The sequence below is a fragment of the Cyprinodon tularosa genome, unplaced genomic scaffold, assembly GCF_016077235.1.
Source record: "Cyprinodon tularosa strain WSP-4 unplaced genomic scaffold, ASM1607723v1 ctg244, whole genome shotgun sequence".
NCBI lineage: Eukaryota > Metazoa > Chordata > Actinopteri > Cyprinodontiformes > Cyprinodontidae > Cyprinodon > Cyprinodon tularosa.
In genome coordinates, this window is record NW_024038906.1 from 322,058 (window position 1) to 338,781 (window position 16,724).

The window sequence follows — 16,724 nt, forward strand, 5'->3', positions numbered from 1 at the left end:
GGTCTTTGTCGTCCGCTCTATTCAGCTGGCTTTGGAAACACACCGCGAGAAGGTGGGGGCTGGGTGGTGAGGGTTACGGGGGCGAGAAACGCAAAAGTAACGCAATGGTTACTTTTACTAGTAACTAGTTACTTTTATTGTGGAGTAACTCAGTTAGTAACTCAGTTACTTTTTGGGAGAAGTAACTAGTAACTATAACTAATTACTTTTTCAAAGTAAAGTGCCCAACACTGTTGGTGAGTCAACCGAACTTAGTTTCTCCGCCTGCCTGTTTATGACCTGTTTTCCTCCTGATTCTCAGACCCATATCAGACCTGATTGTTTGGATTACCTGGCCTTTTTCTGTGCTCTGACCCTGCCTCTGGATTTTGCCCTGGATTTTCCTGATTATTCCCTGGATTTACTGGATTTTCAGCCGGCTCTGACCCTGTGCATGTCCCGTCACCGCTGCTTATCTGCCTGTCCCATGAGCTCGATCCCTGATTGCGCCCCAATCCGACTTCGGATCAAGAAGATTATCCCCAGAGACATAACCCGTCAAGAGGACCTTCCGCCTACCTTACAAGTTGAATCCCGGATTGTGTGAAGGTTAGTGACCTCTGTTATCTCTGTTGAACTGTGCCATAGTCTCTGCCTGGTCACTAACCATCTGTCTCCACTCCCAGGGGTTCCTGTCTCTGATGCTGGTGATTTTTCCCTGAGCTACTGCAGCCCGCCTGAAATAAACTGTTTAATATCTGTTGTCTGGCTGTCTTTGAGTCCTTCGGTTCTATCCAAAATAAGTTAATCAACTAATGCGCTCCTTCACTGCTCTAAATAAAAGAAACAATCAGAGTTCATTTTGTTCTGTTCTTTTTTACATCTTAATTTTGTTGCTTCTGGCTAAAAGTGGTAGAATACATTAAGGCAAATCTTAATCCATTCTACCACTTAAGCTTTCGCATCAGGTAGGCAGCCAAAATAAGAACTCAGATGCTGTCTTTAATTGTCTGTTTTAAAACAATCAGGGTTTTATCCAGAGGATCATTGTTATTACAATCATAGCCTTTAGGGACTGATTTTCAGTCTAATTGCAGATTCTGTGTCTATGTTTGATCAATGGAAACAGCTTAACAGCTTTTTTTGGAAATAGGCCGTACACGATGCAGTTTATGTGAGCAAACGAGGTATGAGAAAATAGAAAAACATGTCCAGGTAGTGCTGTGCAACGTGATAGAAAAATATACCATGATATAAACATCTTATAACATATCTTATAACAGTCTGTATTGTATTGACTGTATTGGGGGATAAATTTATCTAAAAGTAACCTTTTTCCTCTAAAATCATCCTGTATTTTATATTTTATATTCATCCCTTGTCTACTGTGAGATATGTTGTGTTAGTTTCAATTCAAGTTTTGTTTAATTATTAAAGTTCCCATATGTTATGCTTTTTGAAAACCTTTTAAGGTCACCTATAGGAAAACAAATATGATGAATTAATGACTTTAGAAACGACAGCACTGTTATAATTAAAATACTGATGCAGTTTTCTTTACATAACTGTTTTATGGCCACATAGATACCAAAAATTATGTTTTGAAGCTAAAACTAAGAAGAAGAAATGTTAAAACAACAGACAGGATAGATTGTTGTCAATAAAAATGCCTAGGCGTCTTCATTTTTAAAAGAATAAACATGAATACCTTTAAAAATTTTATTTATTACTATGATTAGTGAATGATTGTTGTTCTCTACTTCAAAAACCTCTTTAGATTTTAAAGTGGACAAATGTTCTATTGTTTTTATTTACAAAATCCAATGTATAATATGGATGCATAAAAACCTAATTTTATTTCAGTGTTAAATTCTGTTTATGTAACAGATTATAATAAAAAATGTCTCTGGACCTTTACTGGTTGATGATTTTCTTTTCTAATTTTTAATTGGTTACCCCTGGTTAAGAGGTTAAATATGAACATGAATTCCTGAACATGAATCAAATGAACGTAGCACTAGTGAGCTGGGACAGCACTGGGGGATTATATGCAGTATATAGAGTTTGCTGAAGAATTGTAAAAAAAAAAATCATATTTTTAAATACAAAAAGAAAACAGGGCACACTGGTTTCAACAGTAATTAAATTATTTATGGTACAGTATCAGATGCTAAGAAAGACAATGGTGATCCATCGTTCATCCAAGGCGGTTCCCCTTCTTACATTATTGACAGAGTAGATGGGTTATAGTGTGACAGAGGTATTTATCACTATGGAAGTCCCTAAACACTTTGTGTAGCAGTAACTAAAAGAATATTTACAGTTTAATGTTTATTCTTAAGCTGCTTTAGGGAGGATTTGTGTAAACAAGGTTTTTTCTCACATGGATACAATTTTCCATAATCAGAGTTACATAATGAGCTCACTCCATATTCATTCCAGCCTCTATCATTTAAATTTGTAAAAGCAGGTCAACAGAAATGTGCTGCATGTGGGAAATATTTCAGGCTTTTTTTGTAAAGACAGCAATAATAAGCGAATCCATCCGTGTCTAAAGCTGTGTGAAAACTTAGTTGGTGTTCGCTGTCCTTTATCTCGTGAATGTCGTGTATGTAAATAGAAGGAGGTGTTGCACCATCATTTGGTATTCAAGTAAAGGGCCTGCTGTCCCTGAGCCTTCGTCTTGGTTTATTTTACGATGATTTACAATAAGACACAGAAAGTCTCTGTATGTGGGCTGCTGCATCAACATATTCTGAATCCTACAGTAGCTGCTTTGCTGCATACACAACCCCGAGGCGGTGAGAAAAACAGAGGAATCCTGAGAACGGATTCCCTTCCCCTCTGTCAGATGTTTTAGAAACCATCAGGATGTTCATCCTGAGAGTCTGTTTAGTGTTTAGAGCTCCGCAGACACAAATTAAGTCCTTTATGGGAACAAATACCGGATTTTCATACACGAAAATAATGCATGAGCAGCCCCTAAATGTGTCCCTTATTTCATGATTACCATCTGCTTTCATATTGCACTGAAATTATCCAATCCATGATCTAATCTCATTTCTATTTAAGGTTGGATTTGTGCATTTGAGGACTCAAAGATGGCTATTTTGGTTATTTTTCCACATGATGAAAAGCACCAATTGTATGCATAGGAAGTGTTAAAGACACTGAAAGCTTTATTGTCATAAAACTGGCCATTAATGCTGCAGTGACATGCAGTAGTCATACATTGAATCCCTTCACAGTTTGTCACAATGGAATCCCATCCTGCTTTGTCTTTGCAAATAAGGAGTCATATGGCAGCAGCTTTATTTTCCATAACCCAAACCTTTAGAACTAGAGTTTCCACCTTTCATAATTGAAACACACATACACACACACTCCCTGTAAAACATTGCTGTATACACAGTAATCTAGTAAGCAATGAGTAAAAATATATAATACATTTATAAATAATATATAATACATGTGAAATAAAATCCGGCATGCACACTCACAGTTAATGCACAGTTACATATTGGTACAGTTTTGGTTCTGTTTAAGTTTTCTTTTTGAGTTTTCAGTTTCACTTTGATCCATGTTTTTCTTTCTTTTCTAGTTGCATTCGTTTTATCCTTTATGTGTTATTCTAGTTATTTTTGATTGTATTTGAGTTCTTAGGTATTTCTTGTTTGCCCTCTGTTGACCTCTTGTGTCAGTCTCCTTCTTCTAGCTCCCTTCTAGACTCCTCTGTTCACACCTGCTCCCAATCTGCTAATTAGCCTGGTCTTTGTTTCTCTCTCCCATATCTGCACCTCCTGCTCAGTCACTGAGGTGGGTTTGTCATCATTTCTTCGCCCCCTTGTTGTGAGGATTCCTGGTTCTCAATTTTTGTGAATTTTGTGGATTTATGTTTTTGGATTTTTGCTTCTGTTACCATTTTTTGTTATTAAATCTTCAAGAAACCACTTCAGCTTCAGTGTCTGCATTTGGGTGCTGTCAAACCTCCACCCCACCGTGACATATACAGAATATTCATTGTATAATTGACCACATGGCACTAAGTTTATTTGAAGTGTGTAATAAGCACCTATATATATATATATATATATATATATATATATATATATATATATATATATATATATATATATATATATATATATATATATATATATATATAGGTGTAGTTGAGAATGACCGAGCTAAGATCCTATGGGACTTCAAGATCCAGACCGACAAACAGGTGATGGCTAACCAACCAGACATCGTGTTGATCGACAAACAGCAGAAGAAGGCAGTAGTGATAGATGTGGCAATCCCAAGCGACAGCAACATCAAGAAGAAAGAACACCAGAAGCTTGAGAAATACCAAGGGCTGAAAGAGGAGCTAGAAAAGATGTGGAAAGTAAGAGCAGCAGTGGTGCCAGTGGTGATTGGAGCACTGGGGGCTGTGACCCCCAAACTGGGAGAGTGTCTACAGCAGATTAGAGGTAAAAAATTCGAGGTCTCTTTCCAGAAGAGTGCAGTCCTAGGAACAGCTAAGATACTGGTAATGGCTATATATATATATATATATATATATATATATATATATATATATATATATATATATATATATAAACTGTATAAATGAAATATAATCTGCACTAAATGTTCATTAAACTGTACTATGAGAGCTAGAAAACAGCATGAAACTCATTTGCATCCTCCATTACCACAAACCTAATCAATAACTCCCCTAACTCTGATCTCAGAATATTGCTTTTTTACAATGAAATATAAAATGCACAGAAAAATTGTTAAGACATAGAAATGTGCAAAAAAGAACAAATAACGCTGCAGTTTATTAATATAACTTGATTGATGATAAATAAATGATCAACTCCCCATAAACAATCAACAGAATGACAATAATATCATCATACTTTGCACCGTATTAGTCTCAAGAGATGGTCAGGGTATGAAGAACTGATTTTTGGGATTCTAGGTCTGTAATGTTTCTGTCCTGCTCAGTGGTGGTTCTAGACCAAATGTACCAGGGGGCCAGCGTGTTTTCATGGGGGCACAGAAAAGCATGAAACAAAAAAAAACAGGGCAAGGGATTCGAATATATTCAGAGAGCTGCAAGAAGTAAAATTTGCATTCAATTCGGTTTAATTGAAATTTCAACTGCAAATATTTATTTTTGACTTGAAAATGTTCATTTGGATTATTAAAATAAAAATCCCTAGCATAGCAAAAAAGCAACTCAAAAAAAAAAAACAAATAAAGCTATTATTTAGAATATTAGGTCAATATGCATTCATAATTTAGGAATTTTAATTTTTTTGACTAAATTAAAGTTAAACTTACAGTTTTCTATCAAATCTGATTTAGAAGTCAAATAAACTGACTATCTTTTTTTTATTTGTTTTGAAAAAAAAAACATTTAGCAGATGAAAACTGGGATCCTATCTCAATACCACTGAAGCTATCCCCTTTGTGTGTGGTTTTTTTTTTTTTGAAAATGAAATGAAATAGATCCAAAGGACCCATCAGTAACCATATCTGTTCCAGCGCATATCATCATTGGAATTTCTTTTAGTATTATGTCTTTGTTACAGGGGCCATAACAGGGCCCAGGACATGATCTATGGGGGCAGTGGCCCCTGTTGGCCCCCGTCTAGAACCGCCCATGATCCTGCTGAATCCTGAAGCATCAGTCTTGTGCTGTGCTTCAGTGTAAACAATCTTTCCTTGTCCTCATCCCCACTGTCTGTGTTCAGACAGGAACTCTTCTTCCGACCCATGTCTGTATTTTTTAAGGTGTTTCTTTCTGACAAAGACGTAGATTAAACATGGATGACAGCGAGCCTTAAGGCCAATTTATGCTTCTGATGCATAGCCTCTGCAACCATCAAATCTGTCTCTGGAATTGAAATTGTACTTCTAGGGAAACATGATATCTCGATTTTGGCATCGGATTCGGATGTGATAATTTTTTTTTTTTAATACATTAATCTTTTTGGGCCCTATATATGTAATGCACTAAAAGGCATCTCTCTAACTATCTATAAATATAAAAATCAGTGTGTGATGGTTCTCTTTTGTTTTCAACAGGAAAGCATTCATTGAATATATATTTGAGCTCATTTATGGAAAATACAAAAACCTAATGAAAGGGTTCAAGTTGAGAAACTGTAGGTCCATTAACCACCCTTAGTGTCCCCACCAAATTTCATCACAAAGTTACACCCTTGCATTGGATTAACATAAAAAGCACTGATCACTCTTAGTTTGCTGTCTTTAGTGAGCGAGCCTCTCCCTCCTCCAAAACACTGACAGTCAGACTACATAACAAACTGCTCACAGTCAGAGAGACAAGGCGTGTTGTTAGAGACTTTCTCAACAAATTAACTTCTATTTATTTTATATTTTGTAATCTAAAGAAGTATTCTATTAACATGTCTTTTTAGGACTCTATAGTCGGTGTTCCAGCATTTTCAATAATACCTGTAATTTCATCATATCACGTATAATATCTATAATATCAAATAGTCTGAGGCTGGCAGACAACTCAAAAAGTGTACTCAAGCGAGATTAAATAAACTTCACTATATTTTAACTTCAGTAAAACATATTAAACCAAGAAATGACTTAAGACTAAAAAAGTATTTGGTAAAAAAGCTGCTAAAGTAAGGACTAACTGACAATAACTTCTTATATTTAAAAAAGTAATATTAAAGACAGAACAAAATGTAAAATTATGTGCAATTTAAGGTATTTTTTTAATAATAATTAAAACAAGCAATTTATCTAATTGCAAAAACAATAGCGGATAAAGGAATCTCTTTTTCAAACCAATTTTCTTTTACCATAAAACATATGAAATCATTGACAATACTTGCTCCGTGCAGATTAGCTTGACCTCCAAATGTCATGTTAGATCCAAGTAAGTTTGTGTACAAAGAAGGAATTAAGAAAAAACATATATTATTCAAGAAAACGTTACAAGTATGGTGCAGAAAGTATATTTTGGTGAAAAGAGTAAATTTAACTGGTTACCAACCACCGCTGCTTGTAATCTAAAATATGCATTCCATAATTTCCCATCTACTTTTAATAGAGAAGAAAACTCACCCTCTCCTCCTCCTCTCTGAGGTCAGGCATGGTGCTGACGCACAACGTCACAGCAGTGATGGCGACAAACAGCACCGACAGGCAAGCAAAGATCTTCCCCGGTAGGCCTGAGTGCGGGTTCTCCACCATGTCCCTCAGCCTTCGCATGCAACCCCCTGAGAGGGTCTCCTCCGGTCCTCCAGGGGGCTGTTGGCTCTCCTCGCAGGACTGTGGGGCGGTGAGCTCGGCCTCCTCTTCTTCCAGCCTTTGCTGCTCCTTGTACTCCTCCTGCCTTAGACGCAGCTTCCTGAGGCAGCACCATTCCAGGTTATCATCCTCCAGGCCCCAGTATAGCAGCTCCTCCTGGAAGGACAGGGCGCACATCTCCCTCAGCAGCCTCAGCTTCCCAGCAGCCAGAAAGGTCACAATGATTCGGAAAGCAGACGGGTTCCTGTCGAAGAAGTACTCGTTGCAGCTGCCGTCATAGTCGTCGCACACGTCCATGATCTCGGCTTCGTTGCTGCAGCTGCGCAGCTTGCCTAATCGTGTCAGAGGGAACTCGTCCAGCGTGGACCAGGGGATGTGATACTTGATCCCACCGACATTGATTATGGCCGCCCTGTCATCTTTATCCTGCTGGTTGGGCTGAGGCTGGAGCAGAACCTGGGCTCTTTTGTAGAACAAACCCTTTTTGGATGTGACCTCCTGTGGATTTTCCACTCGGTTGTAGCTGAAGGTTTTGAACTGGTGGTCAGTGCTGCCTGCCAAGAAGGCCACCTCCTGGTACATCCCTGCAACCCAGCTGGGGGACCCTGCCCTTCACTATATGTAGAGTATATAAAGTGACTGAAGGCTTGTCACCCATTCAGCAACAAATATGGTCTCTGTGGAATGAAAAAGAAATAATATTTACATTGGAAATAAGAACAAAACTACTAAAAAAATAATAGTGAACTTAAGAAAATCCCTCTAAATGTTTGCTTTTATTTCAATTCAGTTTATTTCTATAGCGCAAATTCACAACACGTCATCTCAAGGCATTTTACAGTTCAAACAGATGCTTCAGACAGGATATCAGAATATTATCTGCAGTATGAAAGCAGCAGAATATGTGGCAAACCACAGACCTTTTTCTTTAAGCAAAGTTTCTGTGTTAAGAAGATCTCCACAATCAGACAAAAAAACATCTGTTAGAATTTAAAAATATTTATTTAAAAAAAAAATTCTATCCGATATTAAAAGTTTAAAAATGATCTAAAACAAAAAAGTATATATATACACTGCCGTTCAAAAGTTTGGGGTCACATTGAAATGTCCTTATTTTTTAAGGAAAAACACTGTATTTTTCAATGAAGATAACTTTAAATTAGTCTTAACTTTACAGAAATACACTCTGTGCATTGCTAATGTGGTAAATGACTATTCCAGCTGCAAATGTCTGGTTTTTGGTGTAATATCTACATAGGTGCATAGAGGCCCATTTCCAGCAGCTATCACTCCAGTGTTCTAATGGTACAATGTGTTTGCTCATTGGCTCAGAAGGCTAATTGATGATTAGAAAACCCTTGTGCAATCATGTTCGCACATCTGAAAACAGTTTAGCTCGTTACAGAAGCTACAAAACTGACCTTCCTTTGAGCAGATTCAGTTTCTGGAGCATCACATTTGTGGGGTCAATTAAATGCTCAAAATGGCCAGAAAAAGAGAACTTTCATCTGAAACTCGACAGTCTATTCTTGTTCTTAGAAATGAAGGCTATTCTATGATAGAAATTGCTAAGAAATTAAAGATTTCCTACAACGGGGTGTACTACTCCCTTCAGAGGACAGCACAAACAGGCTCTAACCAGAGTAGAAAAAGAAGTGGGAGGCCGCGTTGCATAACTGAGCAAGAACATAATTACATTAGTCTCTAGTTTGAGAAACAGACGCCTCACAGGTCCCCAACTGGCATCTTCATGAAAAAGTACCTGCAAAACACCAGTGTCAACATCTACAGTGAAGAGGCGGCTGCAGGATTCTGGGCTTCAGGGTAGGGTGGCAAAGAAAAAGCCATATCTGAGACTGGCCACTAAAAAAAAAAGAGAACAGCTTGACCGTATGGTACGCAGGAAGTGCCCATCCAACCAATCCAACTTGTGGGAGCTGCTTCTGGAAGCGTGGGGTGCAATTTCTCCAGATTACCTCAACAAATTAACAGCTAGAAGGCCAAAGGTCTGCAAAGCTATAATTGCTGCAAATGGAGGATTCTTTGACGAAAGCAAAGTTTGATGTAAAAAAAATCTTATTTCAAATACAAATCATTATATCTAACCTTGTCAATGTCTTGACTCTATTTTCTATTCATTTCACAACGTATGGTGTTAAATACAGGTGCTGGTCATAAAATTAGAATATCATGAAAAAGTAGATTGATTTCAGTAATTCCATTTAAAAAGTGAAACTTGTATATTATATTCATACATTACATACAAACTCATATATTTCAGATGTTTATTTTGTTTAATTTTGATGATTACAAATGACAACAAATGAAAATCTCAAATTCATCATATCAGAAAATTAGAATATTACTGAAGACCAATAAAAACAAAGGATTTATAGAAATGTTGGCCAACTGAAAAGTATGAACATGAAAAGTATGAGCATGTACAGCACTCAGTATTATATAGTTGGGCCTCCTTTGGCCTGTATTACTGCAGCAATGCGGCGTGGCATGGAGTCGATCAGTCTGTGGCACTGCTCAGGTGTTATGATAGCCCAGGTTGCTCTAATAGTGGCTTTTAGCTCTTCTGAATTGTTGGGTCTGGTGTATTGCATCTTCTTCTTCACAATACCCCATAGATTTTCTATGGGGTTAAGGTCAGGAGAGTTTGCTGGCCAATTAAGAACAGGGATACCATGGTCCTTCAACCAGGTACTGGTAGCTTTGGCACTGTGTGCAGGTGCCAAGTCCTGTTGGAAAATGAAATCTGCATCTCCAAAAAGTTGGTCAGCTGCAGGAAGCATGAAGTGCTCTAAAACTTCCTGGTATGTGGCTGCGTTGACCCTGGACCTCAGAAAACACAATGGACCAACACCAGCAGATGACATGGCACCCCAAACCATCACTGACTGTGGAAACTTTACACTGGACTTCAAGCAACGTGGATGAAGTGCCTCTCTTCTTTTCCTCCAGACTCTGGGACCTTGATTTCCAAAGGAAATGCAAAATTTACTTTCATCAGAGAACATGACTTTGGACCACTCACCAGCAGTCCAGTCCTGTTTCTCTTTAGCCCAGGCAAGACGCTTCTGACGCTGTCTGTGGTTCAAGAGTGGCTTGACACAAGGAATGCGACAGCAGAAACCCATGTCTTTCATACGTCTGTGTGTGGTGGTTCTTGAAGCACTCACTCCAGCTGCAGTCCACTCTTTGTGAATCTCCCCCACATTTTTGAATGGGTTTTGTTTCACAATCCTCTCCAGGGTGCGGTTATCTCTCTTGCTTGTACACTTTTTTCGACCACATCTTTTCCTTCCCTTCGCCTCTCTATTAATGTGCTTGGACACTGAGCTCTGTGAACAGCCAGCCTCTTTAGCGATGACCTTTTGTGTCTTGCCCTCCTTGTGCAAGGTGTCGATGGTCGTCTTTTGGACAACTGTCAAGTCAGCAGTCTTCCCCATGATTGTGTAGCCTATAGAACTAGACTGAAAGACCATTTAAAGGCTTTTGCAGGTGGTTTGAGTTAATTAGCTGATTAGAGTGTGGCACCAGGGGCCATCAATTTTGAACCTTTTCACAATATTCTAATTTTCTGATATGATGAATTTGAGATTTTCATTTGTTGTCATTTGTAATCATCAAAATTAAACAAAATAAAAATCTGAAATATATGAGTTTGTATGTAATGTATGAATATAATATACAAGTTTCACTTTTTAAATGGAATTACTGAAATCAATCTACTTTTTCATGATATTCTAATTTTATGACCAGCACCTGTAAGTGTGACTTTTCAGGAAAACACAAAATTGTTTGGGTGACCTCAAACTTTTGAATGGTAGTGTATATATGTTATTTTTTTTCCAACTCAAACAAAAAAAAAAACATAAATATGTAGCCCGGAAGCTAGTAAGGAATCAAAATAAAAACAATCCCTATTAAGAGATCTGTATTTATAAAACTGGAGCTACTCTGACTAATTCTCTTATAATTACATTTAAACTTGTTGAATTGAGAACAAAATACTGAACGAAAATTATAGTCAGACTGACTCGATTTTTTGACTCTGTTTTCACCAATTATGACACCTGAGCTGCTTTGATCAGGTTTGGTGAAACAGCTGATATCAGGCTGTTTTCTACATCGAGTCAGTTTTGATCTGTGTCAAAGCTGAAGCTGAACTCAGACATATAAGAAAAACTTACTTTTGGGTTAAAAAAAGTTTGTTTTACTTTTTAGTTGGCTCCTCAAAAAGCAGAACAGATCCCAGCGCAATTTTATTTTACTACCTGAGAAATTAAATATTTTCATGTAGCCCTTGCAATACACTCAGTGACCACTAGGGGTACTGCTACCCCCGGTTGGAAATCTCTGTTTTAAATTATACCAATACATAATGTTTTAACATGAAATATTCAGATTTCCAGGCGATGACTCCTTTAATGCTTCCATATCTGGGTCAGAATTTTTACCCCTGCACCACTGCTATGCTCAACAAAAGTAATTTATTCTTTATCAGGTTTAGTAAAAATTTTAATTTGACCTCAAATGTTCAAAAAACACACAAGCTCTTTATTCTATGAATGATTCTTAGTTCAATCTGTTTTCTGTTTGATGTTTATCAAGAAAGACTTCTCTGAAGTCGAAAACCCTGCCAATTTCTCCTAGGAGCGTTATGAAAAGAGCAATAAGAAGTTCACGCCCGGATCTCACAGAACATTGCTCAATCTAAGACAGTAAAGTTAGCAGGTCTAACAAGTTTATCAATGAAAACTGGACAGAAGAGAGAAGTTGGAGATGTTTATCTATGATATACGGCACCAAGTCTGGTAAAAAATCAGACCCCGAATTAGGGGTGGGTATTGCCATGGGTGTTGTGATACGACATGTCTCACGATACTTGGGTCACGATACAATATCACAATATTGCTATGCCTATATATTGTGATATTTTACCCAGCTCTCAAATTGAAAAGTAAGTGCTGTATATGTTCATCATAATCCATGTTGTTTTGGGGTTTGAGGCAGTCCATGTCCGTTTCTCAATATGTGTACTTGTGCGTTCTCATGTGCTCGTGTACTCGTGAAACGTCGTCACCCTCAGCCCTAGTACTGTTCCAATGCACAAGAGCACCAGACCGAGAACAGACAAAGTCCCAGATGTTGTTCTCACCCCTCCCTCTACCCAGTATACATCAGAGCAGACTTATCCTGTTCTTGAGATTAACAGCTGTCCCAGCATGCACTGCAGCAGCAGCAGCTTTCAATGGTAGGCTCGCAGAGCTCAGAGTATTAAGTCAAATGTTCATTTTTCTGTTGCAGTTGTTCAATAAAATTATGTTTTAAGATTATTCTAGGCAAGAACATTATACCTTTAAGTGTCACTATATGGCCCATTAACTGATTCCAATGTTGAGAGGACGGCGGCAACCAGTGGACCTCTGAGGGTAACAGCAGCCAGGTCTAATCCTAGCCCGTCTGCAGCAGCCCTCTCTCTGCATAGCCGTATGTGAAGGACCGCTGGCTCTGATGGCGAGTTTTTGTTTTATTTGGTAAAACTTGATTTGTGTTTATCTGATTGTGTTAATTATTATTCCTCCACTAAAAGAAAAAAGTCATAATAATTTTTTTTTTTAAAACATACTTTAACAATCCCTGAGGGAAATGAATTCTCTGCATTGAACCCATCCCCTTGGGGAGTGGTGGGCTGCCATTGTGCGGCGCCCGGGGAGCAGTGTGGGGTTAAGGGTCTTGCTCAGGGTTCCAGAGTGGTACTCTGTGGGAGTGGGGTATTGAACACACAACGTCAGGATTCAAAGCCCTATGCCCTAACCACTAGGCCGCCACTCCCTACTTATCTACAGACCATTAATAACAGGCGGTGAAATGCAGCTCCAGACTTGCTGAGCGTGTGATGACCTCACAAGTACGCCTCTGTTCCAATCCACCCATATTTATGCTGCGTGTTCCTGTTCTTCCTGAGTCCAGACTTCTAGAGTGGCGGTGCAGAGGTAGTCCATTTTCCCCTCATTGTTTTAGGTAAACATTTTTTTTTTTTTTGTAAATCCACATTAGGAACGAATAGATCGATATTATATTGGGCAGCCAAATATCACGATATATCGACAAATCGATTTATTTCTTGTAAAAAAGTAAAACATTTACAGTTTACCCAGCACAATAGTGTCAGGAGGATCATTTTCTGCACCTGGATCCAGCCATTTGCAATCATCATGTCAACCATGAACTCATGTACTTAAAAGTTAAATGTCAGACCACCTGTGAAGACATCTAAAGCCTGATTTAAACTGGGTTATATAAGGGTAATTCTACAAGCTACTGATTTATGGGTTGTACTGTCACTTGTGCTTAAAAAACACTTTTTTTTGTTAAAGAGTGGGAACAACCTCAGAGGGACAGCCATATGGCTTAAAGTTACCTCCTATTTTGACAAGCTTCTCCAATGACACAAGCAGCTCATAACTTATTTAAGATGTAGTAGTCTGACTCATGATCTGTTTAAAAGAATGGAAGTCTGACATGGATAATTTAGACATCGTCTGAATGTTTCTTTTTGGACAAAAAAACAAAAACAAAAGAAGAGCCAAGTTTTTTTAAGAGGAAATAGAAGCAGATTATTTTCATATAGGAAAGTGGGAAGCATGTTCTCTGTGCTTTAATTGCAACGACACCTCAAAGAAAAGCATACGGGTGGCATGCTGTGCTTTGAACTCACGCAATTGAATTTAAATTTGTTGCTCTTCTATTTACTGTATCCCCATCCTGCTCTGCTTTGTTCCTTTTTAAAAATGATGCTGTAAGTGCACTTCATCATTTCGACCTTATCGCTGCAGACCAAGGAAAATATGAAAACAAAACAGTCTCAGCTGTTGTGTATAGAAAACGCTCACATGCTGTATACTCAGTGTTTAATCTTCAGCAGGAGGGGTTTATCCATTTTTCATATAAACACTGACTCACAATCTATTATTCAATGCCGACTTTTCTTCCAAGATTAACAAGAATCTTTGTATATGCAAGGAATGGTTTTATATGGGCAGTTTAGACTGTAGCAAAGGATGTAATGTAGATCTGGAAACTATAATCTTACAAAGTCGTCTTGTCAGAGTAAATTAATGAATGGCTTAAAATCAAAGCAAGAGAATTCTGCAGTGGAAAAAAAACTTTTTCCATCATTTATATTTAGGCAGAATTAGAAGTAGGCTATTCATGGAAAATTAATAAACTCCTAAAACAAACTCTAGATCACCAGCGACCTGACAGAACAACTAAACAAGGAAAAGAGTCCCTTAAGTGTGGAACACAGGAAAATATTTGAGCGATATACAGAAGCAACTTTAAATCAAGATAAGATGCCTGAAGTGCAAGAAGAAGCTTGAGAGCAAGAGCAATACTAGAAATGTGTGGTCGGGAGTGGAGAAGATCCCAGACTTCAAGCGAAGGACGATCAGACAGATGGACAGTTCATATTTTAAAGGTTTAATTCAGGAACAAGCTGAGAAACCTCCTCTCCTGCCCACAGACAATCGGACAATCTGTCCTTTTTTGACCCAAAGCTTCTCTCTCACACCTAATATTTCATCTTTTATCTCTGCTGAGGACCTTTATGCTTTCATTTGCTTTTTCTAAACCAAATCAGACAACTCCACATTCAACCTTAGTGTCTCTAGAAGTCAAATGAGGAGGCGACTGGAGAGAATTACTTACGATAAATCACCAGATCCTGATAGTGTCAGGGTTCTAAAGGCCTGTGCAGAGCAGCTCCTCTACAGCAGGTCTTTAACTTTAGCCTAACCTAGGAGACAGTTCCAGTCATGTGGAAGATCTCCTGTGTTGTTCTAGTACCAAAGAAGACGCAGCCAACAGTCATCAATGACCATAGAGCAGCTGCCCGGTCATCATGAAGGTCCTAGAGAGACTTCTGTCAACTCACCTCAGCAACCAAACAACTACAAGCTATCAGGACCCCCTACAGTTTGCTTATCGCCATGGAAATTATGGTAGATTTCAAAAATAAAAGAAGCAAGTTGAATTCTATAAATGTCATTGGTAAAGAAGATCTGCGGTTGAAGATTATAAATACCTTAGTGTTCATCTGGACAACAAACTCTGTGAAGCCATCTACAAGAAAGCTAGCTTAGTTCCTTCCATGTTCCCATTACCTTGTCTGTGAACTTAATTCTCAAGGTATTTATGCGTAAACTGGACAAATGAATTGATGCGGTACCATTCCCACTTCAACCATTACAGACCAACCAAAAATGAGTCTGCTAATCACATTGCACTACTATGGTTTAAGGGGAGTGTCTGCAGCAATATGCAGCACGATGGTGCATATCTCATATAAGTCTCCTTCTTGAACCCCAGTCGGCCTCAGCAGATGGCCTTTCACACTAAGCCTGGTTCTGCTGGAGGTTTCTTTCTGTTAAAAGGGAGTTTTTCCTCTCCACTGTCACTACAAGCATGCTTAGTGTGAGGGATTGCCTTTGAGTCAATGCAATCAAGTGGTTTTCCTTAGATAGAAAACTTTGAATCAATTTAAATGCATGATCTGGTTGAATTGTAAAGTGGCTTGAGATGACGTGGGTTCTGAATTTGCAGTATACAAATAAACTGAATTGAATTGAAAATCTGTTGTGGATAGTCTCTTCTTCCATCCTCTGATCCAGTGACTTACAGGTGCTCAAAAAGCTAATAAAAATGGCCTGTTTCCTTAGAACCTGCTGTAAGTTCTCTGGAGATTATTTTACATTGAAAAGTTCTTCTTAAAATGTGTAAAATGTTTAAGCAAATAAGTCACTTATTCATTCTTTATCAAATGAAGAACATTATGGACAATTGTGAGCATCCTCCTAATCACACTGTCACTCAGACTCAGAGAACACAGAACTTCAACAAGCAGCTAATTTCCTCCAAAATATTGTGATTCCACATAAAGCTAATACCTGTATTCACAGAATCTATCAAAAAATTTTTGATCCAGATGGAGATCTGGATCTCCTATGAAAATTCAATCAAACACAAACAGATGAAAACAGAGACTCCTTGCTGGAGGTAACAAAAACACTGTGTTCAGTCACAGGCTTCTTCAGACATGACAAACCAACAACGCACTTCCTTCCTGTATTCAGCCATCAACGTCCACAACTTGTTCAAACAGCATGAAACAGATCCTGCAACGTTTCATTTCCCTTTGTGATAAAAGATTTTTCAAATGGTATCTGAATAAAATTAATTGGATGTCTTTTTCTCTTTTTAAGTAAAAAAAATACCACTGATCTTTCAAAACATCTGTAAAGAAAAATGAATTCTGAGAGAGAATCATCTGCTTTGATAGAAGCAATATCTTCTTAAAAGGATCCTCTTCAATTTTAATGCACATTCCAAAATACTTATTTACAAATGTCTAAATATGCAGAGTGGAACTGCAAAAATGC

The 16,724-nt window shown here is 38.0% G+C and overlaps 1 protein-coding gene across 1 annotated transcript in view; it reads right to left on the minus strand.

The window, feature by feature from the left end:
• kcng2 (potassium voltage-gated channel, subfamily G, member 2) overlaps nucleotides 1-16,724 on the minus strand; it is an 89,351-nt gene that overhangs the window by 58,023 nt on the left and 14,604 nt on the right. Inside the window, exon 2 of the mRNA XM_038287729.1 lies at nucleotides 7,084-7,946. Within this exon, the coding sequence (XP_038143657.1) occupies nucleotides 7,084-7,851 (768 nt within the window). The 5' untranslated portion in view covers nucleotides 7,852-7,946. The remainder of the gene's footprint in view (nucleotides 1-7,083; nucleotides 7,947-16,724) is intronic.